This window comes from Microchirus variegatus, assembly GCF_963457635.1.
Source record: "Microchirus variegatus genome assembly, chromosome: 1".
Classification (NCBI taxonomy): domain Eukaryota; kingdom Metazoa; phylum Chordata; class Actinopteri; order Pleuronectiformes; family Soleidae; genus Microchirus; species Microchirus variegatus.
The window spans coordinates 22935816-22960058 of NC_139802.1; the positions used below are offsets into that span (position 1 = coordinate 22935816).

At 44.6% G+C, this 24243-nt stretch overlaps 1 protein-coding gene across 1 annotated transcript; it reads right to left on the reverse strand.

The window, feature by feature from the left end:
• Positions 1 to 1402: 1402 nt before the first annotated feature.
• On the reverse strand, positions 1403 to 23902 carry nek10 (NIMA-related kinase 10; the record flags this gene model as incomplete). Its single annotated transcript, XM_083894751.1, has 34 exons — positions 1403 to 1448; positions 1531 to 1586; positions 2039 to 2082; positions 2153 to 2258; positions 2332 to 2442; positions 2541 to 2641; positions 7434 to 7505; positions 7592 to 7679; positions 7754 to 7955; positions 8219 to 8289; positions 8420 to 8549; positions 9145 to 9220; positions 9318 to 9420; positions 9946 to 10067; positions 10303 to 10348; positions 10790 to 10927; positions 11051 to 11179; positions 12037 to 12139; positions 12226 to 12290; positions 12393 to 12464; positions 12564 to 12625; positions 12884 to 13023; positions 13724 to 13948; positions 17294 to 17380; positions 17488 to 17567; positions 18322 to 18389; positions 18474 to 18552; positions 18626 to 18667; positions 19715 to 19799; positions 19876 to 19971; positions 20305 to 20441; positions 20522 to 20582; positions 21573 to 21675; positions 23872 to 23902. The coding sequence occupies 34 exons, from the start codon at positions 23900 to 23902 to the stop codon at positions 1403 to 1405; spliced, it is 3177 nt and encodes a 1058-aa protein (XP_083750877.1).
• Positions 23903 to 24243: the final 341 nt, after the last annotated feature.

Below are 24243 nucleotides of genomic sequence, written 5' to 3' on the forward strand. Positions count from 1 at the left end.
TTCCAGGTTTGACAAACACTGATCAGGTTTTCTGTCATCTTATGGAGCAAACAATTTCTTTTTGCGTTTGTTTCAGATCAATCGCGCATTGTCACCAACACTCTGACAGAGTGGCAACTGGCAGAGCTTATAGTAATATTTAAAGGTAAGAAATACAATTTTTTCCCCCATCCACAGCATATCAATTCTGCACTACTCATAGTGATAATTTGGATAGTTATGGAGTTGACTGCATTCCTTTTTTGTATAAATTCTTATTAAATATAATTTCCTTTTTTTTTTTTTCCATAGGTGGGCTGCACACATTTTCAGAACATGTTTATTGTAATGATAGACCCTCAATTAATTTGTGGCTTCTTAGGTCAGTTCAGGTCTGAATCCTTTATTTAATTGTTTTCTATAATGTGAGCTATATGCCATAACCATTAAGACAAACAAAAAAAGTTTGGAATATTTTGTTATGTGCAGTGAAAGGTAGACTATTAAAGTTCAACTTTTTGAATTATAAATGCACTGAATCTTTTCCAAATAGTAATCCTAACAAAGACTCATTGTTCTTGTGGGCACCATGAAAATGGTCCTCACAATGTCTAGTTTTAATTCTACTATAGTTGATAGACATTTGGTTCTTACTCACTCACATTTGCTCTCTTGCATTCTTTCTTCGTTTCTTTTTTTTTTAGCCTGGAACAAACATGGTGGAGTATCTTCATGAGGCCAGATCCAGACCCTACACCTATGTCCTGACACTGGGGAATGACAATCACCATCCATCTCAGGCTATTACTATTGTTGCCGGAGAGGCTTTGGAGCATGATTCAGGCCATTGATGTCTGCTTTAAGGCAATTTCATCTTCGATAATCAATCAATTCAATAATAAATGTTTTCCAAGATTCCAGTATTGTTTAAGTGTTTATTGCATAACATATGCTTTGCATGACCAAACTCTGACCAGCTTAAGCAGCAATGGTGACCAGCTAGACCACTGTGACCAGTTTAACCAGCTAAAGTGTCCAAAACCCATCTAAACCAGCAAACCATCCCAGCTTAGATTGGTCAGGCTGGTTTTTTCAGCAGGGTAGCTCTATCAAGCTAGCTAGCTTGCCATCTTTGTAGTGATCAGCTATCTAGCTCGCTCTCTTTTCTTATCTATTTATGGTAAAGGTATAGGCAACCAAAAATGTACATTTAAAGCTCATTTTAATAGCTAGCTAACTATTAAACTTGAATAGTTAGCTAGCTATTAAAATGAGCTTTATATACATTTTTGGCTGCCTAAATGTACAGATTATTTTTTTCCAATTGATTTTTTTTAATTACAACCTTAACAACAATAATAATATATCACAATGATGTAATGAAATTAAATATTATTGACAATATAGTAGAGGCTTCTGTGACTCATGAGGATGTGTACGGTCGACGGTCGTTTCTCTGCTCGGCAACTCTATGAAAAACAAACAAAAATGCAAATGTTATAACGTTTGTATATATACATATGTATATATATAATTTTAACCTCAGGTCACCTTGTGTTTGTGGCTTCATAGTAGCTGTTTTCCTCCAGCAGCTCTTCTATGATGCCCTTTGGAGAAACAGGACATATTTTTTTAGTTGTATGAGAGATAGAGCAAGCATTGGTCGATTTACTTTTTGCGAATTTTAGTTCTCCGAAACTTAATAAATGTCCTTTCATGTTAATTATTTACTTTATTCATTCATTTCATTGAAAATGCTGTGTATGATTGCACTGGAGTGCTATGGTGTTGTTCAGTGTCTCACCGGTTACTTAAACTTCAACTGTTATATTTCATCAGGTTGAACGAATAAAGAAAAGTCAGCTAAAAAATATTTGTTTAAAGAAAAATTAATAACATAACCAGTGTTATTTGGCTTTAGGGGCTCATTGTAGCACCAGAGGCTTCATCTTTAGAGCCCCATTATCTGCCCTGGTTTTGAGAATTCAGTATCGAGCCTTGTTGTTGACTAACACTGTGTTAAATGTCCAAATTCAATAATAAAAATAAAAAGAATGACCTGCATCTGCTGGTAGGTGATTCCCTCTTTGAGATTCCCGTCATCTGTCAGTGAATCAGAACAAGATCAGATGAATGTTGGAGGTCATTGTCAGTGTTGGGTTCAAACTCTTACCTGTGCTCTCAGCAGTGACGGACTCTCCTGTGACGCGGTGGACCAGTGGCCACCACTCTGGACTGGTCGAGCCCAATTCCATCAGCTCTGGAGACGAATGGAGCAGCTGTGAAAACACGGGTGAGTCAGTCGTCTCGTTTGTACTCAGTGAATGGGTTGAATAAGTTGTCGGTACGAACCTTGCTGAGCTCCACTTTCAGGCTGCAGGGGTCGCTTCTGTACTGGAACAGAGACTTTTTGAATCTTTCAATGAGCCGCCGTTTGACGTTGTGATGTGGAGCTGGTGGAAGCTGGAGATGATGATGATGAAGTGTGATGAGATCGCAGAGTCACGAGGACTTTTCTCTCTGATGTAAAGTTTGACGTAGACTTTGTGTCACTACTACACCTGAGAGATGGAGATGATTTTGTGCAGCTGCACGAGGAGCCTCTGGCTCGGGTCATCGATCTGTCGCAGCTTCTTCTGCGACACGCAGATCCCCGCCGACGCTGAGAGAAGTTTTCAAACGTTTCACAAAGTTTTTCTCGCATGTGTCATGTTTGTACTCATCGTCAAGACACGTAAAGGCTTTTGCATTGAGTTGAAAAGATACCTGGTCTTTGTTTCGTCCGTGCTGCAGCATCATCGCTGCTGAGAGAAGTCAGAAAGTGGAAGAAGAAAATAATAACGTTAGTTTGTGTCTGGATGCTGTGGGTAGTAGGGCTGTAACGATACACAAACTCACGATTCGATTTGTATCACGATTTTTGACCCACGGTTCGATACATTCCACAATTTTTTTAAATTTAAAAAACATTTTATTTATAAATAAAATGTTTATATAAACTTAATGTAACATTTAATAACAGATATTTTGGAACACTGTGAACATAAATGAATAAATAACCAAAGATGTCTGTCTTTTCTGTAACAAAATAATACTGTTGAAAAATACAAAGTAAATGATCAATCAGACTGGGATTTGTCCCCAAAGCATGCTGGGAAGTGTAGTTCTTCATGAGAAGCATGGAAAAATTTGCACGAAAAACAGAAGTAAAATTACTCAGAAAAACAGAAAAAAGATTACTCAGAAAAACAGGGAAAAAATATTAGTCAGAAAAATATAAAAAAAAATCAAACTGAAAATTAATTACTGAGAAAAACCGGCGTTTTTTTGTTTTTTTTTTCAAGTGAATGCAATACGCTTCTGTACCTAGTTGCTGTAAACCAGCCGATAGAAATCCCTCTTTTCTAATGCTGTCCTGAGCCCCGATATTTCAGACATAAATCTCACACCCAGAAGGCAGAGTGTGTTGTGATTGGCCAGCCAGCGTAGAGCCTTCCCAACTGTCTTGTGATTGGCCAATACCCGGAAGTGACATAATCAGCACTCATTATCAAAACATTGTTTTAACAGTGTTTAAAAATAGCTTCGTCACGACTCCCCGCCGCAGTCCCTTTTATGACTTTGACCCAGAGTCAGAAGACACTGTCGCTTGTGAAACACCTCCACAACGGACGTTATTCTTCTTCTGAGGTACAATGTACGCAACCGGATGTGCCCGGACTAGTGCCCGGAGCAGGAGGATCTGCTGTTCAGGAGAACCGCTGTTTACGTAACCGGACCAGGTTTTTTCAGAGATCTCGCTGAGCCCAAGATTACAATAAAACACAGCGTTCTGTTTGTTTCTAAAATTCAGGGATTCGTAAACAAGGTAATGACGCAGATACAAACTAAACAACAGCATTAAAGCTCACATATAGTGGTCCTGTTGGACATATATGTGACCCGCCACGGACCAAGTCGGCCCAGTGCAAAACGAGTAAAACATGAAAAAATGAGGGATTTTCGTTTTTTCAAAATTGTTCAACTTGAATTTGGAAGAAGCCACTACATGCTTCAAATCACAGTATTGTGGGTCTTAAAACCATGAACTTTGTATTTGAATTAAGGTTGTTTTATCGCTGTGAATCGCTCCTAGGTGTGGCGATCTCACTTTCCAGAGCTTTTGTTGTTTTTTCGGCCAATCAGCTGACGATCACGGAGAATACACATGGCTAATTAATATGCACGCATAGAGAGAGAGGGAGAGAGAGTGTGTGGAACTTTCCAGCAGTTATTGGTGTGTGTGTGTGTGTCAAAATCTGTTCAACACCAACAGACATGCAGTCAACCATAGTGCATGCCCAAGGTACTGGACAGGACAGGTTAAAAAAAAACACGAAAGTCACAATACAACACATTTAACTTCTTAAAGCGGGCCTAGACCAGAAGTTCCATTGTGGAGGTGTTTCACGAGCGACAGTGTCTTCTGACTCTGGGTCAAAGTCATAAAAGGGACTGCGGCAGGGAGTCGTGAAGAAGCTATTTTTAAACATTGTTAAAACAATGTTTTGATAATCAGGAGCAGTGCATCCACCGCTCCAGAAGGGAGAGCTAAACGATGTTTAAAAATAGTTTCGTCATGACTCCCCGCCGCAGTCCCTTTTATGACTTTGACCCAGAGTCAGAAGACACTGTCGCTCGTGAAACACCTCCACAATGGAACTTCTGGTCTAGGCCCGCTTTAAGAAGTTAAATGTGTTGTATTGTGACTTTCGTGTTTTTTTTTTTAACCTGTCCTGTCCAGTACCTTGGGCATGCACTATGGTTGACTGCATGTCTGTTGATGTTGAACAGATTTTGCTGTTTGCAGGGCGAGTAATTACGGAGCTGTTATGCCCGTCCTGCTATTTATGTATTTTTTTTTTATTGATTTATATATTTATTAGGTTGTGTGGGAGGACCGGGCCGGACAGGGGGGTGGGGGTGAGGGTGGGTAGACAGACAAGGGAGGTGTGAGAGAGATGGGGAGAAAGAGGGAGAGAAAGAAAGAGGGAGGGAGGGAGGGAGAGAGAGACACTAGATAGAAATTAGTAGCATAACACACTAAGGCAATAATGATAACATTACAACATTAATAACACTGATATGCATTTGTATTACAGTACCATTAGAATTTGTTAACAACCACAAATAGAAAGGGTGATCTTGTTTATAACGGCTGTATCAGTTTATATTGGTTCTATCATGAACCAGAGTTTGTCTGTGTGTGTATCTGTATGTCTGTGCATTCGCGCATCCATGTATATGTATGTGCAGAGGTTGTCACTTGGTGTGGTCGGGAATCCGTGGTAAAAACCGCGTTGCCGCCCCCCAGCCCCCCGGAAGAAGATCGGCAGTAACCCAGGCACATGGAGCGTCCACCGGCCCCCCGGGCCAGGAGAGACCCGCAGCCGCCCGACCCAGGGCCAGCTGCAAGTCCACCTCGCACAAGACCAGGGCAGGGAGCCGCAGAGCCGGAGCCGGGAGCCCGCCCCGAGGGGGCAGGAGGCGACAGCACCACAGGCACAGACTAGCCCACCACACGTCGAGGCAGGCCCTGAGGCCTCAGGTCCCCGCACCCGGGGCCCATCCAGGCCCCCAGGGCAGCCCAGCCCACCACCAGGGACAGCAGAGCCTCCCCCAGACCTACCCCGGAGCCAACCACACGACTTCCCCCCCAGAGGGGAGCAGGCAGAGGCTCACGTAGGGATCCCAGCCGGGGGTCCCCAAGGAGCAGGAGACAGCAAGGTCCCGGATCCGCCCAGGGCAAGCCCCCCCGCACAGGCATGGGTCAGAGGCCGAAAGATCTGTCACGGCGGACCCCACGCCCACCCAGCACAGGGACCCACCGTCCACCCAGGGCAGGGCGCCCAAAGTCAGCCCCAACCGAGCGACCAGCTCGCCGCCAACCATCACCCTTCCCAGGAGTCATGGCAAGCCACGGCCAGGTCCCCTGGGGCTCCCCCCAACAGACCGACAGCCGACCCAACTACCCGCCGCAGCCACCAGTGCCCGGGAGCCCCACAGCAGCCCCCCAGCCCAAACTGCCTACCCCAGCCCAGCCGGGAGGCGGGCGGGACGCAGGTACCCGGGAGGTCCCCCACACCCATCCCCCATCCCCCCCACCAGGATGTGGTGTGTATGTATGTGTGCTGTGGGATGTGTGTATGGGGGATGTTGGTATCTAGTATGCATTAAGAATTTGGGGGGAGGATGAGGCGACAACACCCCGCTGCTTGCTGACAGCGGGGTTGTCGATATGCCCCAGCCCACCCCCTAGCCCTAGTGTCTAATATGCCATAAAATATTGGGGGAGAGCGGAGACCCCCGGAGGGGAAGATTGGGGATAGACCCACTACTTGGTGGGCCCGCCCCCAACCCACCCAATGGTCTTCCCGTATCTCCCCCAATGCCCTAGTTGTGTGTGTGAGAGTGATATACCAGATCTGGTGGGGGAGCATGGAGGGCAGGCAAGGTTGACCACCCAGGCCGGTTGCTAGCTTCCTGACTAGCAGAGCCGTGTATCCCCGCCCACCCAGCCCCCCAGCCCAGCAGAGGCCAGCCTGCTCAGACCGGGGCGACGTCGCAGCTCTCCACGGGCACCACCGGCGCGGCAGGGTCAGGTCCGCTCCCGCTCCCCTGGAGGGGGAAGCCACCAGTGAGCGCCGCACCCCGGACGCCAGTATGACCCGTAGCCAGATCAGCATGGCATCTGCCGACTTTGGTGTTTGAAATCCCTATCATTTGGATTTATGCAGTGACACAAACTGACCACACGAGGCAGCAGCTCCTGTGTTCCCGTGAGTTAAAAAATGCTATGTTTTCTCTATGAACTTTGTGTGGCAGAGTGAGTGGTTTACAAACTTCATTACGTCAAATGTCGAGATAAAGCAGCATTAGCTAAATGCAATATTTTGTCAATTATGTTCACAAGAGGAAATGAAGGTGACGTTCCGGGAATTTCTGGTGGCAAAACATTAACACGACGGCAGTAAAATCGTAAAAATCTTATTAGTGCTGGACATGACGCGTTTCCATGACAACTGATCTGAAAAAGACACGTGTGATGTCATGTTTACGTCACTCCTGATTTGTTAAAATTAGTCTCTAAAGTAACGCTAAACTTTAAAAACAGAGGCACACATATGCAGTACACAGGGATGCTGGTTATTAGTAGCACTGCTCTTTTTCAGTCGTCATGGAAACTTGTCATGCGGTTAATGTGCGTTAACATCTTTAACTGCCGTTAACGTGCCCAGCACTAAATCTTATACGTCTTCCTCACTTACCTTGATAGAACTTTATCAGGTGTAACACAGATACTGGACTTCCGTCCTTTCAGGCAAAAAAAAAACAACAACACACAAAAAATATTAAATACATTGGATTATTGAATCTAAGAAAATGAATCTTCTCTCAGTGAACGTAAAACATACCATTGTCTTTTCCTACACAGGCCGTGGCGTTGTTCTTAGTTTCAGGAGGTTCGCCATCATCGTCCGAGGCGTCTTCCAAACACAAACACACGGTACAACAATATGGGATATGATGCAGTTTGTCTTAAAACCTCAGCAGCGTGAGCTTAAAAATTCACCTGCACAGGTGACTTGCTCTGCGTGGTTTAATCCGCACGCCGCGGAGGAATGTGGAGTCGGATATTCATTTGTCGTGAAGGGCGTTTCCTGAAAACAAAGCAGCAATCTAATTAAGAAAGTATTAAGACAAAACTTACAGGATACTTTCTTTGTCTCGTTACCTGCTGCGACAGTTGTGAGTTGCAGCAGTTCCTCCCACGCTCCAGGAAGTACTTCTGCGCCCGTTTCCTGTCTCTCTCGGCTCTCCTTTCCAGTGCATTCTGGGAAGTGCAGAGGCTGTCCATCTGCCTCATCATGAGGTCACAGATCCTGGAGCTGACGGCCACAACGTCCGGCCTCTGCTGTGCGTCTGGACTCAAACACCTGACGAGTCATGAAGAGTCATGGTGAGTCGTGACGAGTCATGAAGAGTCATGGTCATTCTTCACGACAGTACAAAGTTCTTAACACTGTACGAAGTTCTTAATCATGATGTAAATTTCTTAACCAGTGTGAAGTTCTTAACGACAGTAAGAAGTTCGTAGTCACATTAAGAAATTCTTAATCACAGTACGAACCTCTTAATCACAGTGAAGTTATCCAAATCATCATAAATGATATCCAATATTTCAAAATAAAAGTCTCACCATCTGATCATGTCAGTAACTCTCTCTGAATAAACGCCTTCTTCAATCGGTTCATAAACGGCCTCAACGATCTGGCGACGCAGAAGGAGGGGAAAAGATTGATTAACTGATGACAGGATTAGTGAGTACGTTATTAAATATAAATTTGGCGTGTGTGTGTGTGTGTGTGTGTGTGTGTGTGTGTGTGTGTGTGTGAGTTGCCTTGCTGGCCAGCGACAGCATGTTGCTGCTGTAGAACGGAGGCTGTAGCGTGGCCAACTGGTAGAGGACACAGCCCAAAGCCCAAACGTCCGCCTTCTCTCCGTAAGGCTCGTTCTTCACCACCTCAGGACTGACACGGAACACAAGCACTGTTCATGCACAAAATCCAAATCATCATTTTAACAGCACATGACTCCACCCACTACCCTGCATCATCAGATAGCCACACCCCCTACGTTATAAAAGCCAGCCCTGATTAACTTTGACCCCTCCAAACAATCTCTGGAACAAATTTCAAGCTCCTGCGATATGTTAATAAGTTGTTTTTTTCTGGTGTTTATTGTTTTTGCATTACTAAAATAATTCAGATCAATTTTCTCCTACCAATGTAAGGCAGACAATCTGCTACAACCAGTCAAGTCTGTCGTGACATTAGCTAATATTCTGAATGAGAAACAACTGCCAAAGTTGTAGTATAATTTAGAGGAGACGAATAGCGTAGGTAGCCATTTTAGAGACACTGATGATGAGGATATTGAATTATTTCATTGGCAATTTGTTGACGTGTCGCAGCCAGCGTTTCACACAGGACTCTCGTTGGGATGAAAACAGGTTGCAGCTGATGGTCGACTTTATTTTGGTAAAGAAAAACCCACCAAACCAAACCATATAACCTACAACAACACCAGTGTCAGTGGCTCACATGACTCTTGATTGTCCCTCACCAGGAGTAAAGGATGGTGCCGACCACTGACGTCAGCTTGCTGCTCTCCTGCTTCTGCTTGGCCAGGCCGAAGTCGGCTTCACGCAGAGGGGGGAGGGGGGAGAAAGAAAGGAAAAGGTCGTAAAATTTACGCGACCTTCGCAAATTCATTCATGAGACGAACAGCGCACTCACTGATGGTGACTTTGTCCTTCTCCCCTAGCATGATGTTGTTGGGTGTGAGGTCGCGGTGGACAATTCTCTTCTCCTTGTGCAGATACCGTAGAGCCAGGCACATCTGACGGAGAGTTAGCGGAGAAGCTCTGGTCAAAACCAGCTGATGACACTCGTCCAAAGCAATGTTAGGGTTTTTTCTATAGGGGGTGGTCGCCAATGACATAGATCCATTGTTCTCAAACAGTGATATGTGAGCTTCTTCTGGTGGAAAATCAGGAATGCTGTTCCCTGTGTTGGCCCTCACAGCTGCCACCCTGCCAGCAGGTGGCGCTATTCCCTCAACTAATTTTAACATGTGCTGATGTTTTCTGGCCCGATCTTATGTCTCGCGTGTGATTCTATGTTTGGGTCAATGTACAGCAAAGTTACAGGGTTACTTCATTTGTGGTGAAATGGCGCCAAAATTCAAAATGGCCGACTCCTGTCAGTTTATTGTGTCACGTGTGAGGCTTTGAGCAAATTGGTCAATGTATGACAAAGTTACATGGTGCTTCCTTGTTTTTGGAGTAAAAGGTCAAAATTCCAGGTCGCACTAAACCAGGGCCACACGGTGGTGAAGTGGCTAGCATTGTTGGTGGTTACTTACTTGTATGAATATGTTCCATATTCTGTCTTCGGTGAGTCGCTGCCGTTTCTCCTTCAGAGAGTTGAAGTATTCGGCTAGTGGAACTCCCTCGATCAGCTCCATCACGACGTACAGCCTGTCGCCTTAAAGCCACATCGTCAGTTATCAGTCGGTCATTTACGGTTTGAGGGACAAACCGGGTTGCCAGGTCTGCAGTTTATCTATACTTAAGTGTTGTAATGTTTGGACATTTGCCGATAGTCCGGTGTTCTTGTGTTGGGCTTTTATTTTTTGGGTGCTGACTTTGTGCTGACTTTGAGCTGGTTCTGTAAAGCAGACCTGGCAACCCTGCAGCCAAGTGAAAGTCATAGTCCTCACCTTCCAGAAATGTCTTGTAATATTTAACAACGTTTGGGTGATTCATCTATAGGGAGGAAGAACAAAGAGAAGATAAAGAATAAACGACATTGTAAATATGGTCTTATGTCTCAATATGTGTGTAAGTAAGGAGGTGGACTGTCTTCACACAAAAATATAAACAAATCCAGAATGTTAATTATAATTAAAACTTAATTTATGAAGTACTATTCAAAAAAAGACAGAATAGAAATGTTTTTTAATGAAAAAAATAACAAGTCAATTAAAAAAATTAAGCAGAAAAAAAATATTCCTAAAAAGAGTAGAAACCATTCTTAAAGAAATAGCCTTTTATTGAAATACAGAGCCAAAATGATTTAATTCATTCAGAAATGCAGAGCAGCAAAGTATTTATTCTGTTTTTAATTTAAATGAAAAAATAATAAATAAGATTTATAGCATAAATTAGATTGTTGATTTTTAAAGTGAAATACAATATCTTGTACACCTGTTCTTTGATGATCGTCAGCTCAGAGATGATCTTCTCCACGTTACTGTCTCTGGACTTCTTGTCTTTGCCGAAGGCCGGGTTGTGCAGGTTCACCTCCTTCAGGGCCAGGAGGTTCTGACCACTCTGTTTTCTGACCTGTTCACGAGTAAAAATATGCCTTTTATGTATGACCTGCTTGAATGAATGAATGAATGAATGAATGAATAAATGTCATTCAAACTAAAAAATAATCCCCCCAAAAATGATGGTTTCTTGCACCTTGAAGACGCTTCCAAATGCCCCGGTGCCCAGATGGTCCAGCACGGAGTAACCGTTGATGACTCTGAGTGGAGGTCGGTTCTGGTCCACAGCCTCGATGCTCTCTCTCAGACTGTCCAGTTCCTCTTCCTGAAAACAAACACAAAGATAATCAATCCACCAATGGGAACTTGGATTGTGACCAAAAGGTTGCCAGGTCAAGGGCCTCAGGAACCCCTGAGCAAAGTCCCCAAGGTCCCAAGCCCGGGTAAATGGGAGGGTTGTGTCAGGAAGTGCAAAAATCTCTGCCAATTCAAATATGTGGATCATCTGCTGTGGCGACCCCTAGAGACAGAGCAGCCTAAACTGGCCCGCAGACCGGCAGTTGTTCTATACCAAGGGCGTCCGAGCACTGCAACACCGACATTTACATTTGAGCATTTAGCAGGCGCTTTTATCCAATGCGACTTATAAAAGAGGAAAAAGCTTCATAGAAGAATTCTTGGAAGGAACTCTAGATAGGAAAAGTGGACTGACAGAGGATGAAATAGCAGAATGAGGGGGTAAAAGGTTAGTGCTAGGATAGAAGATAAGATCTGGGTCTTCAAGAGCTTCTTGAAGATAGATGGGGACGCCCCTGTTCTGGTTGCACTCAGTATGTCCAGAGTCCACCAGCGTGGAACGACACATGAAAAGAGTCTGGATTGTCACTGGCAGACGAAAAATCCTTGACCGGAGTAGTCGAGGGGTAACATAAGCCTTTAGGAGAGCATTCAAGTAGTTGGGAGCAGACCCATGAAGCACTTTGTAAGCTAGCATCAGTGATTGAGTTTGGTACGGGTGGCTAAGGGTAGCCAGTGGAGCTTAATGAGCAGAGGGGTGATGTTCCCTTTTAGGCTGATTGAAGACCAGGCCCGCCGCCGCATTCTGGACTATCTTTTATTTATCTTGAGGCTCCAAAACCACCTGGAGAAATGGATGACCTAGCGTAGTGGCTGCTTTCTTACAGTGCAGAGTGAAACTTTGGTTTGCAGTCCCTCATAGGCAGCGAGGTCCCGCACATAATGGCCAACGTCGATGAACATCTCAAAGAGATCTGTGGGAAAGAGCCTGCAAACGATCAACAGAAGCTCATGTTAAAAGGATTTATGTGCGACATCCTCACCAAATTACTGCTTTCTTTCGTGGAACATCACCTTTTAAACAGATGCCTATTTCTTTCCACACTGAAGAGAAATCGAAGGGTCCGGAATGCGTAGCGCTGTCAACAGATTTGCAATGACGAGATTCTATGTAAGTAAAAGCACGTTCATTTGCATTATAATGTAATTTTACGTGTGTGCTGTGTACAGAACATGTATACCTGCAAAGACGTGGCCTTTGCTCCACAGCTTTTTGGTAAAATCAACTTTGCTATAATGAAGATCCCATTTTCCTGAGAAAGTACAGCACAAAATGAATCAGGCAGTGTTTTTTTTACATATACAGTATATTATGTGGTTAATGTTGACATAAGGGTATACGATTCCTTTACCTGCACAATGTGGTGAGCAGACGTGTCATCCAGACTCAGCTCAGTCAACGCTGTACAACAGGCTGGAAAACGGGGGATTAGATAGGATTATTATGACTTCATTGTTTTAACACAGCAATGAATTTAAACGGAACAAAGACGGGACTATCTTATCTTCTCTCATTATCTTCAGGAAAATAAGCATCAGATTAGAATCTCTTGCCTGATATTTCTTGTCGTTCTCGTTACATGATCGAAAACACAACAAACCTTTAGTCCTTGTATTATAACTGTACAACAATCTATTTTTTAAAGACTCTTGTGTCTTATACTGGTCAGACCTGACTGAAGGGCCTCGGCGTTGTCCACTTCCTCCTGTGGGCTGAGCTCGTCTCTGATGTGCTCTCTCTGGATGCGACCGGCTGCATTAGCACTGGAGAGCGCCTCGATTAACGAATGGTCACAGACGTAGTGTCTGTCACTGTAAGAGTTGATGGTAAGATTTAAAAGAAACAACAGCTGTAGCTGTAGCTGTAGCTGTCCCAATAAAAAGTTTCAGAAGTGACTTCTTCAGCTAAAAATACATGTGGACCTTCCATGCAACTTTACAATTGTAATTTAATCATGATCAAGTGATTGTCCACTATTGAAAATGTGTGCTCCACTAGTCAGAATGTCCATGTTGGACATTAGGGCTTACAATATGAGTCCCAAGTGGGCTTGTTTGTGGTTTCCATGGTGGCCCCACTCGTGTTTGCCCACTATCCACTTAGTACCCTTTCCAGGCTACCGGGACATGGGCTTTAAGTTGCCAAATGCAGGTCCCATATGGTTTCAGTACCAAAAACCACACATGGGAAGCCCATACGGGAAAACACAGGTGGGGCTACCTTGAAAACCATGGACAAATCTGCCAAATTTTCAGCCCAAATACAGGGGGGCCCACGTGGTGTGAGAGGGCCCTGCGATGGATTGGTTACCTGTCCAGGGTGTGACCCCGCCTTTCGCCTTATGTTAGCAACAGCAACCTTCATGTGGAGGACAAAGTGGTAGAAGATGGATGGATGGCCCACATGGACATGATGGTTGGCTTCATGCTGCATTTTTTTGAGCAGTATAAATCACTTCTGAAACTTTTCGTGGAAGCTTCAGTTGAACTCCAGCCCCAACGTGTCACAGACCTGTTGAGCAGCCGCAGCAGCTGCTGCACCCCTCCCCAGCTCCGGATCTCCATCCTGGTGGCTGGATCCTCGCAGAGCTGGACCAGGACCCAGGTGAGGCTCCACAGGAGCTTGAGGTGCTGACCGTGCAGGAGGCTCAGCAGAACAGGAAGTCCCTCCAGCTCCCTCACCTGGTCCCTCACCTGCTGCACCGGGGACAGGAGCCTCAGCAACTCCGCACTAATCCTGCAGGTGGAGTTATCATCATGTAAGGATGGCTGACGTATATTGATACGGATAATGGTGCAGCTTACTTATCGTTTATCGTATTGATGCTATTCATGTCAATTTGTCCTTGCGGGAGCAGTGTGTCAGAATTAGTGACATCTAATGATGAAACGGCAGAATGCAACAACTCTGCCTCTCACTCCATGCATCAAGTTCTATTCCGACTACGCAAACCAAACATTTTTATGTTAAAGCGATTACTAGTATGCCATTCCTGCCAGTGACACATCCCAGATGCTGAACTCTAGACCTCTTAAAAGCGATTCTAACTTCCTAGCATCATTGGAGCCGTTGGCAGTGGCAGAAATTGGTAGTGTTACCCCTTCACTCGCAGCTATCGAACTGAGTTACCAGCTAATTTTTTTTTTTTTTTAACCTGTCCTGCCCAGTACCTGGGACATGTAGTATGGTTGACTACGTGCCCTGTGGTGTTAAGCAGATTTGCTGTGTGCAGGGCAAGTCTCTGATACTTGGCCTGCAGTGTTTTTATTCTTATTTATTCTTATTTATGATTGTGGTAACCGGACCAGACAGGGGGACGGGGAGTGGACAGACGGGGGAAGGGAAAAGGGGGGGGGGGGGGTGGAGGAAGAGAGAGAGAGAGAGATGCGAGAGATGCACAGACAACATTAACAGTGACAGTGTAGTACAGTGCAGACAGAACATACTTCACAGAACATAAACAACAACAAACAATTAAGGTTATACAAAACAGACAGAACATACTTCACAGAACATACGCAACACTAAACAATTAAGGTTATACAAAACAGACAGAACATACTTCACAGAACATACGCAGCACTAAACAATTAAGGTAATACAAAGCAGAACATACTTCACAGAACAAAGCATTAACAACACTAAACAATTAAGGTACTACAAAATAGATAGAACATGCTTCACAAGACAGAACATGAACGACAACAAATGAATACTGAACATACTTCACAGAACATAATATTAATTTGTATAACAGGTATGGTTTCTAGTACTCGTTAACGACCATATCAAGAGAGGTTATCCAGGTTTGCAACAGCTATATCAGTTCAGTTTAATCTTATAGTGTGGTGGGGTGCGTGTGTGTGTGTGAGAAAGCATAAGCGCGCACGTGTGTAAATGTGCAGGTGTTGTCATTAGATGTGGTTGGAATCTGAGTGGGGGACCGAGCCATTGTCCGACCAACCCCCAGCAGCGAGCCAGCAAGGACCCCGATGCCCGGGGCCTCCAGCGGCCGTGCAGGGCAGGAGGAGCCCGCGGCCACCGCCCCCCAGAGTGGCCGCGCATCCACCCCACAGGAGACCAGCCGAAGGGGTGTGGGGCGGAAGTCCCCCCACGCAGGGTCAGCCCCCGAGGGCAGACGGCGGCAAAGCTACGGACAGAGGCCCAGCCACCCCACACCCAGGTAGATCGAGGAGGTCCAGGCCTCCCGCACCCAGAGCCCACTAGTGTCCCAGGGCGGGGCCGGCCCACCCCCCAGGCCGCCCACCGGGAAAGCGGGGCAGAGCCCGCCACAACCACCCCCACCACACATCAGAGACCGATGGCACGTCCCCCATCCCCAGGAGGGGCAGGTAGAGGCTCACACAGGACCCCAAGCCAGGGGATCCCTAAAGACCCCCCCAAGCCAGTCCAGGGCAGAGCTCCCAAGCATAGGCGGGGGCAGAGGTCCGAGGAGCCGCCATGCCCGACCCCGCGGCGCCCCAGCCAGGGTCCCCACCAAACATCCAAGAGTGCCGCTGCCCATCGCCATCCCCCGCCGGGTAAGCAGTCAGCCGCCCACCACCGCACCTTCCGGGAGGTGCCCGCCCACCACTGCACCCCCCGGGAGGTGCGCCGTGATGGACAGCAGCAATGCCCCCCAGTCCCCCCCAGCCGAGCGTAGGCGACCCGGCCCCCCCACATCCAGCGACACCCCCAAGCCGCCGCAGCCGTCCCCCACCCAAACAGCCAGCCCCCAACCAGACCGAGGAGTGAGCAGGGGTCAGGTAACCGGGAGAGTACTCATGCCCAATCCCCAGCCCCCGTCCTCCAGGGATGACTTGGTGGTGAGTGTGTGTGTGCATGTGTGTGTGATATGGGGTATGGAATATGAGGTATGTTGTAAACTAGTGTAAAATTAAAATGGAGGGGGAAGGCATGGCACGGACGCCCCACTGCTGGCTGACAGTGGACATCAACGTGCTCCCTCCCCCACCAGACCCTGTTGTCTATGGTGCGATAAAATTTGGGGGTAGAGCGGCAGGTCGTGGAGAGTGGTCCCACCATGTGGTGGTTCCAACTCCCCTCTGTCCCGCCATTCCTCCCCCCAGTGCCCTAAATGTATGTGGGGAGGTGTATGCATCCTGGAGGGATATTGAGGTGGGCAAGAGCAACCCTCCCGCTGGATGCCAGCTTCCCGACTGGCAGAGCCATGTGCCCCGACCCCGCCCACGTCCCCGCCCTAGGAGGGGGGTCCGTCCAGGTCAGGGACATACCACAGCGCCCCACGACCATCACCAGAGCGGAGGGGCAGATCCACCCCCCACCCGACCAGGGGGTAGGCTACCGATGGGCACAGCCCCCCCAGATGAGGCGGGGCCCCCACCCAGACCACCACGATGCCGCCCACGACTGCGCCCCCCAGTCCCCTGACCCCACCCATCGCCCAGGGACAGCCCAGTCCAGGCCCACGCCCCACGCCGCCTCCGCCTCCGAGGACCCCCATAGCAAGCCGGTCACCCGTACGCCCCCCCCACGTCCCCCAAGGGACAGAGGACGCACAAGCCCGCCCCCGGGTGCAGCAAGGGTATCGCAGCGCACACCACCCCACCCCCCCGGCGCGCAGGCCCTAAGGAGAAACCACCCCCCCCCGCCAGGGGCCAACCCCATCCCACGGGACCCTGCGGGCCACAGCGTGCAGCGACCCAGAGCCCCCTACCCCCACCCACGGTGCGAAGATAGTCCAGGCCCAAGCCCACAGCCCACCACCTCCCAGCCCCCAAAGGCCCCCAACGCCAAGGCGGCGACCACCCCACAACTCCCCCCCCCCCCGATCCCCACAGGACAAACCCACAGCCGCCAGGGGACAGCAGACATAGGGCCACCAAACCCCACAGACCACCAGACGGCCCCCCGCACCTCTGGCCACCAGCTAATTAACTAACTAAGTCTGAGTGATAACAGAATCTGGAATGTTCTTTACGGACAGAACAGTTTTCATAAACGTTATTCATTTATCAAGTCTAGTTGTTCCTTTTCATAGATTTTTTTGGCTCTGTTTTTTTTACATGAAGCACAGACTTAAAGAAACAGCGTTGTAACCTCTTTGACAGCATGTCATATTCCTGCAGGATCACGAGTAGCCTCTCCACGATCGGTGGCTCCCCGATCTCCTCCTTACAGTCAGGGCTGTAGAACAACAATGTGTTTCACACCAGATTAAATCTAATCTGTTTTTAATGCAGTTCAATAATAACATAATAACATAATAATAATAATGATGTGTTTGTGTTTACTTCTGGGCCAGAGTGGTGAGAGAGAGCAGAGCTCCCAGCAGAACACTGCTGTCATCTGTGGAGAGAAGCTTCACCAGAGTCTATGGACACAACACTGAGTTATAATCTGAGGTATGAGGAGAGCAAATTTAGATGTGGAATATGAGATTAGATTACATTAGTTACCATTTGATTAGTTCACATTATATTGGTTTGGATTAAATTAGATTATTTTGGATTTGATTAGATTAGACTAAATTAATTTTGATCAGATTGAATTAGATTAAATTAGTTTTGATTAGATTGGAATACATTATATTGGTTTAGATTAGATAAAATTAGAGAAGACTGGTTCAGATTAGAGTAGTTTTGATTTGAATAGATAAGGCTAGTTTCAATAGTGTATTAGTTGAGATTAGATTACATTACTTTTATTTAGATTAGGTAAATTTTTAGTAGATTAGTTTTGATAAAATTCAATTAGTTTAGGTTAGATTAGTTTTGGTAAGAATAGATAATAAGGATTAGTATGGATTAGATTAGTATCGATGATATAGGATCAGATTAAATTCGATTTTACTGATCTCACATAATACTACAAAATAGTACTGCATTAGGATATAAAATACAATACAGAAAATACAAGGAGTACAATTTCACAAAGTATGAAGACAAATTCTTAATTTGTAAAAATGTCTTATTAAAAAAATACTCCACACATAAAAACAACGGATAACCTTTTAATTGTGGACATGAAAGTGCAGCAGCTCTGCGAAAATGAAAATGTCTAACAAAAAAATAATTATATGATCAAATTAGAATCTAAAATATAAATTATGACGACTAATCACTCACCTTGTGAGCGCCGCTCTCGACGACTCGTGCCCTTTGACCCTCTGCGACCGACAGCTTCTGGACCATGTCTGCAGAGTTAGCCACAATGAGGAGGGCAAGGTCAATAGTGGTTTATGTGTTTAGCAGCATGTGTTTACTGTGACATCACTCACAGGTGAGCATGACCAGCCTCTGTGCAGCAAACGCCTGGTCGCCACTGGACAAATACACGGCGGTGACGGACTCCATGTACTTCAGGAGGAAAGAAAGAGGACGAGTGAGACACGTGGAGACATCGCACAAATGTAAGCTATGGAGACTTTACCCTGGAGAGTGAAGTGATGCCCTGCAGCTGATGGAGGATTTTCTGAAAGTGGAAACAGTTACATTAATATTCTATGAATTATATGTCCTTGGTTGTTGTATGCTGCTTAAAGATAACCACAAATATTAGCTAAAGGTCTGTGTGTCTACTTATCTGCTAAATTCTAGCTTAAAGATAGCGACAAGTTAGCTAAAAGTCGGTCTATCTATCTGCTAAATTCTAGCTTAAAGATAACAAGTTAGCTAAAAGTCGGTCTATCTATCTGCTAAATGCTAGCTTAAAGATAGCCACAAATTAGCTAAGTCTGTCTATCTATCTGCTAAATTCTAGCTTAAAGATAACAAGTAAGCTAAAAGTCTATCTATCTATCTGCTATCTACAAGTTAGCTAAAAGTCTGTCGATTGATCGCATTAAAGTGATGGTTCGGAATTTTGGACATAAGACCTATTTTCCAAATCCGCCGGTGTGATGGAGACGTCTGGAGACGTTTGCAAGACATTTAATTCAGTTCTTCTAGTTCCCGAGTTCCCTGGTGCTATGGCTAGCGCAAGTCAATGGTACAAGTTAGCATGGCATTAGAAACACTCATACCGACTCTACAGTGCATCCGAGGCAAATCAATAATGTAACAGCAGACTATCGATGTACATATGTGTTGATAGAATAATATTTGAAAAAAAACTAACCTTGCATCGCATGAATTTTTGAGGGACTACTTTCTCAGCAGCAGCGGAATCAGTCCGCGCTGCCGGAAGTATGACACGCTGCTGCTGCTGAGACATAAATCCTTCAAATTGCAAGGTTGGTTTTATTTCAAACATTCTATCAACACAGATATGTACATCGATAGTCTGCCGTTACAATTGATTTGCCTCAGGTGCACTGTGGAGTTGGTATGAGTGTTTCTAATGCCATGCTAGCAGGTACCATTGACTTGCGCTTAGCACCAGCGAACTCAGCAACTAGAAGAACTGAATGAAATTTCTTGAAAACTTCTCCATCACACTGGCTGAGTTGGAAAATAGGTCTTATGTCCAAAATTCCGAACTATCCCTTTAAGAGAAGTTAAAGGGCTGATGCAGTCCTACCTGATGTTGAGGATCTCTGATCAATAATCTCAGGCAGATGAGAACTCTAAGGACTGATTCAGGCTCAGCCCGGCAAATCCAGTCGCTACAGAACAAATAAGTCAGTCAGTCATCGTCATCTTGTGTTTCACGGTGGCGCAGACAAACGATATCTGCTTTACCTGCAGAGTCGGTTCTTGACCAACGACACAAGGATGTCAGAGAAGTGTTTATGCAGCGGGTGACCACTGAAGCATCTCTGGTCTCTGTATGTCGTGCTGAAAATGAATGTTGTTGGGTACGAGTGGTTTCTGATTATTAAAATGACAGCAAGAGTCGCCGTCATAATGAACGTTGAGTCGACCCAAATCACGACTGATTCCCTCCTGTTGCTACGTCCTACGTCCTGGTAAGTGGACGTTACAGAAAACAGAACCGGAGAACTCCCAGAACTGGTGAAATTCTTACTCTGAGGCAACAGTGCTAGCCCACTATTCCGCCGTGTGGCCTTACTATATATTGTTCTATTGAACATAGATCTAGTAAACTTAAAATCAGTGTTCTCTAAACATACAGTATACATAAGTATAAATAGGTATTGGGAAGTGAACCTGAATTTTTCCAGTTCAGAGGATTCACTGCTGTTGTCCCGCTCCCTCTGTTGTCTCATGGCGTCTCTCTGAAGATGCAGACCTTGTGATCTGCCGATTCCACTGCTGCAAGCTTTGCTGTGACTCAGCGCTGCCTCCTGCAAAGAAAAAATACCATTGCATATACTTCTTAATTATGTTTGTATTGTTATCAAAATGTCGAGACTGTGCTATTCACCTCTTGTCTGGGGCTGGTTTTGGTGAGCAGGGACTGAAGCCTCCTGAGATGATGAATAGCCCTGGAATGAAGAACAAGAAAGTCAACATTAAAATTGTGGTGCTTTAAAGGGGATACATGTAAAATATGTACAACGATACATTTGTGTTTAAACCGGTTACTGCAATCCCGATTCAAAATGAGTCCTTGACGGTTCTCAGTCACCAAGATCATTGGATCTTCACAAGCTAACTCCTGAAGATCCAATTCAAAACATAGAGAGGTAGAGCATTGTTTCCAGAACACGGAAACAAGGAGCTGTACATGGCCCATTTTATTTATTGCACAGTGCGCGTGAACACAAATTGTGTCATCAACACACAGGCTACAACAGAAGAAGAAACCGCCAAGGATAGTCATCCGAGCCTCGACCTGGAGACCCACAAATCGGCTGACACCCCAACTCCCCTAACATTTCAGCTGTGAGCCGCTTGAACCAGACACGTCTGAGGGAGCTGTAGCATCATTCTCTTCTTCTTTGGTAGGAATCCGTCCTATTCCCTGCGTCCAGACTTGTACCGCCACCCGATGGCGAAGTGGGATCTCTAAAGGGATCTCTAAAGCGAAGTGGCGCAACCTCGGCATGGGAACCCAAGATGGCTGCCAACGCCACTTTCACTGTTATATGATGTTCACACCAATTGCAAATTTGTGCATCTCACTACACAATTTGAATCTATCGCGCCGTAGGATTGGCATGTTTTGGACGTAGGAGAAGACCGCAGTTTTTGCCGTTAACCATGGCTAATATCAGATGCAATGTCTGCAGAGAAGAAACCGCCATCGCGTGCGGTTTTAGGGTACCATCAAGAGCCGGAAACACCTTGGTGAGTTGTTTCTCTGTTTCCTTCGGGAGCTCCGTATGGATGAGAACCTCCCCCAACCTGTAGTTGGTATCACTATCCACAATCCTTGTCTGGCCTCGACATGAGCTAGCGCGTCATCAACAAGTATGGCTGGTGATTTTGTGTCTTACATATATAACCTTTAAAGAGGAGACGACTTGGCTTACTTGCTCTGGGTTCCCGTGGACTTCAGAGGCGACTTCTCTCCCTGTTTGGCTTTTCTGACGGAGTTGGACATTTTCCACGTTCCCCTTTGTTGCCATGAGTCACCTGGGGTTCAACTTACAGAGATGAAGAAGTTAATAATAAAATCTTATTTATTTATCTGCTAAATTCTAGCTTAAAGATAACCACAAGTTAGCTAAAAGGCTGTCTGTATATTAATCAGCTAAATGCTAGCTTAAATATAAGAATATGTTAGCTAAAAGTCTGTCTATCTATTTATCTGCTAAATTCGGGACCGTACCTATGTTCCCCGGGTCCTATGTTCCCCGCTTTGTATGTGAATGGGGAACATAGGACCCTTTCTCTAACCGTAACCCTAACCCTACCCTTTTTCAAAAAAAGGGTCCCATGTTCCCCTGTCACATACAAAGTGGGGAACATAGGACCTTTTTTGGGAAAAACGGGGAAAATAGGACCCAGGAAAACATAGGTACGACCCCGCTAAGAGTCTATCTATTTATCTGCTAAATTCTAGCTTAAAGATAAGAATAAGTCAGCTAAAAGTCTGTCTATCTATCTGCTAAATGCTAGAAAAAAGAGAAAGTGTACATTTTTATTGTTGTCGTCAAAGACTCGATCACTGTACGTCAAAAACACTCACTCAATAAGTACAATTTATTGTATTTAATGTATTTCTATTTTTGCATGTGTGATGCACCTATGCGGGTTGTGCACTGTGTGGTGCTGTAAGAAAAAAAAAGCAATAAATCTGCTATATAGATTATATATAGATTGTATATAATCTGCTTTAATATGTGTGTAATAATAATAATAACTGAATACAGTCAGTACAGATTACCAATAATGTATTTCATTTTCATATATTTTTAAATGTAGACCAATGTATAACATTTATTTGAGATATTTTACGTAATGTATTATAACATCAATTAAAAAAATTGTTATATTGAATATTTTTCACCATATATTGCAGTTTTTCTACTTTTATTTATTTGTTGCATCTTTTTAAAACTTTATTTAAAAATGTATTAATTAAAATGTATTAATTACTTTATTTTAAAAATATTTTTATTTTTATTTTCTTATTTTACCTCTTTTTTTTTTATTAATTATTTATTTATGTGTCTATATATTGAATTTGTAAATGCTTCTGTATATAAAAACAGTTTTAAAATGAATAAACTAAACGGCCTTTCCGTGCCTTTATTTACCTACATTAAAATTTAATTTCCTCCTATGTGGCACTTTCATTAATTTAAAAGATAAAACATATCCCAATAACCCGGATGTTAACTACTATTATTTATGTTCAGAGGTTATTAAAATGCAGCTGAACTGACTTTAACCCAAAAATAAAAATAAAATAAAGGACAAACGTCGTGTCTCTTACTCTAACTCTTCCTCCAGCATCCAGCAGCAGAAAAGACGCCTATTTCCTTGTTAAATTCACGACTTCCGGGACAAAGTCGACATCGTTGCGTCGTTACTTTTCTGCTGAAGGTGAAATGCGTTCGTTTTTATTGCGTTTTCAGTGGATACAGGTGAGCAGCAGCGGAGTCCTCGGTTACCATGGCGACAACAGACGCTGCTCCAATTCCGTCACTGCGACACACACACACACACATGTTGGTCTTTCTGGACTCGTGAGGACACTTTTTTATAGAGTTGGAAGTCGGAATTTCCGAGGTCATGGGTCATATTGACCTGTAGACAGAGGCTCAAACTCGCGACTGCTTGAATGTGTTAGTTGGTCTTTATAAACTGACTTTGCATCATAAATGTTTTTTTATTATTATTTTTGTCAACTTGTTCCATATCAAACGCTTTTATTTGAAATCATGTGAAATATGGTTTAAAAAAAAAGGGTCACGAATGCAATATCTATGTGCGTCTCACAGGAGCAACGTGAGATTACGTGTTTTTCCCAAGAACACATCTGCACATTGACTGCGAATCGAATCGAACCCACAACCTTTGCTCGACCGCTGATTAATCTGCGTTAGTCATGCGACACCAGAGAGATTATGTGTTTATTTGAATGAATTTAGATGAAGGTTCACCGTTTATGATTTCACGTGTCGCACCATCAGCACTTTGTGGAAAAAATAAAAATTAAAGACGTTAGGGAAACACTGAGTATATGTCTGTGTCGATATTTTAATATTTGATAATATCATTTTAATTTTAATCTTAATATTTTAAAATGTAAACACGAAAAACCTTTAAGATTTCTGGGATGATTTAAAGTGATTTAAACTTTCATTTTGTGTTGAATTTCACCTTTAATCCCATTAAAGATCATCATTGACATCATTGACAGAATTTAAAATGGTTTGTGGGATTATAATAATCTCTGACACTTTGAGATTAATCAATGATGAAGAGTGAAGGACAAAATCAACTGTTCCAGGATTCCTGGAGGAGCTGCTCCTCCTCCTCCTCCTCCTCCTCTTCACAGCAGCGTCATCAAGGTAGACCCAACAGGACCGGAACACGAGCATTTCAGCCTTCAAAACAAAAGCAAATGTTTTTGTCAAATACAAAACACTTTAATGTTATATTTTAACAGCTGCGTTTCAATACGTTAATGTAGAGTGTAGAGCAGGGGTCACCAACCTTTTTGAGACAGAGAGCTACCTTAAGGGTAAAAAA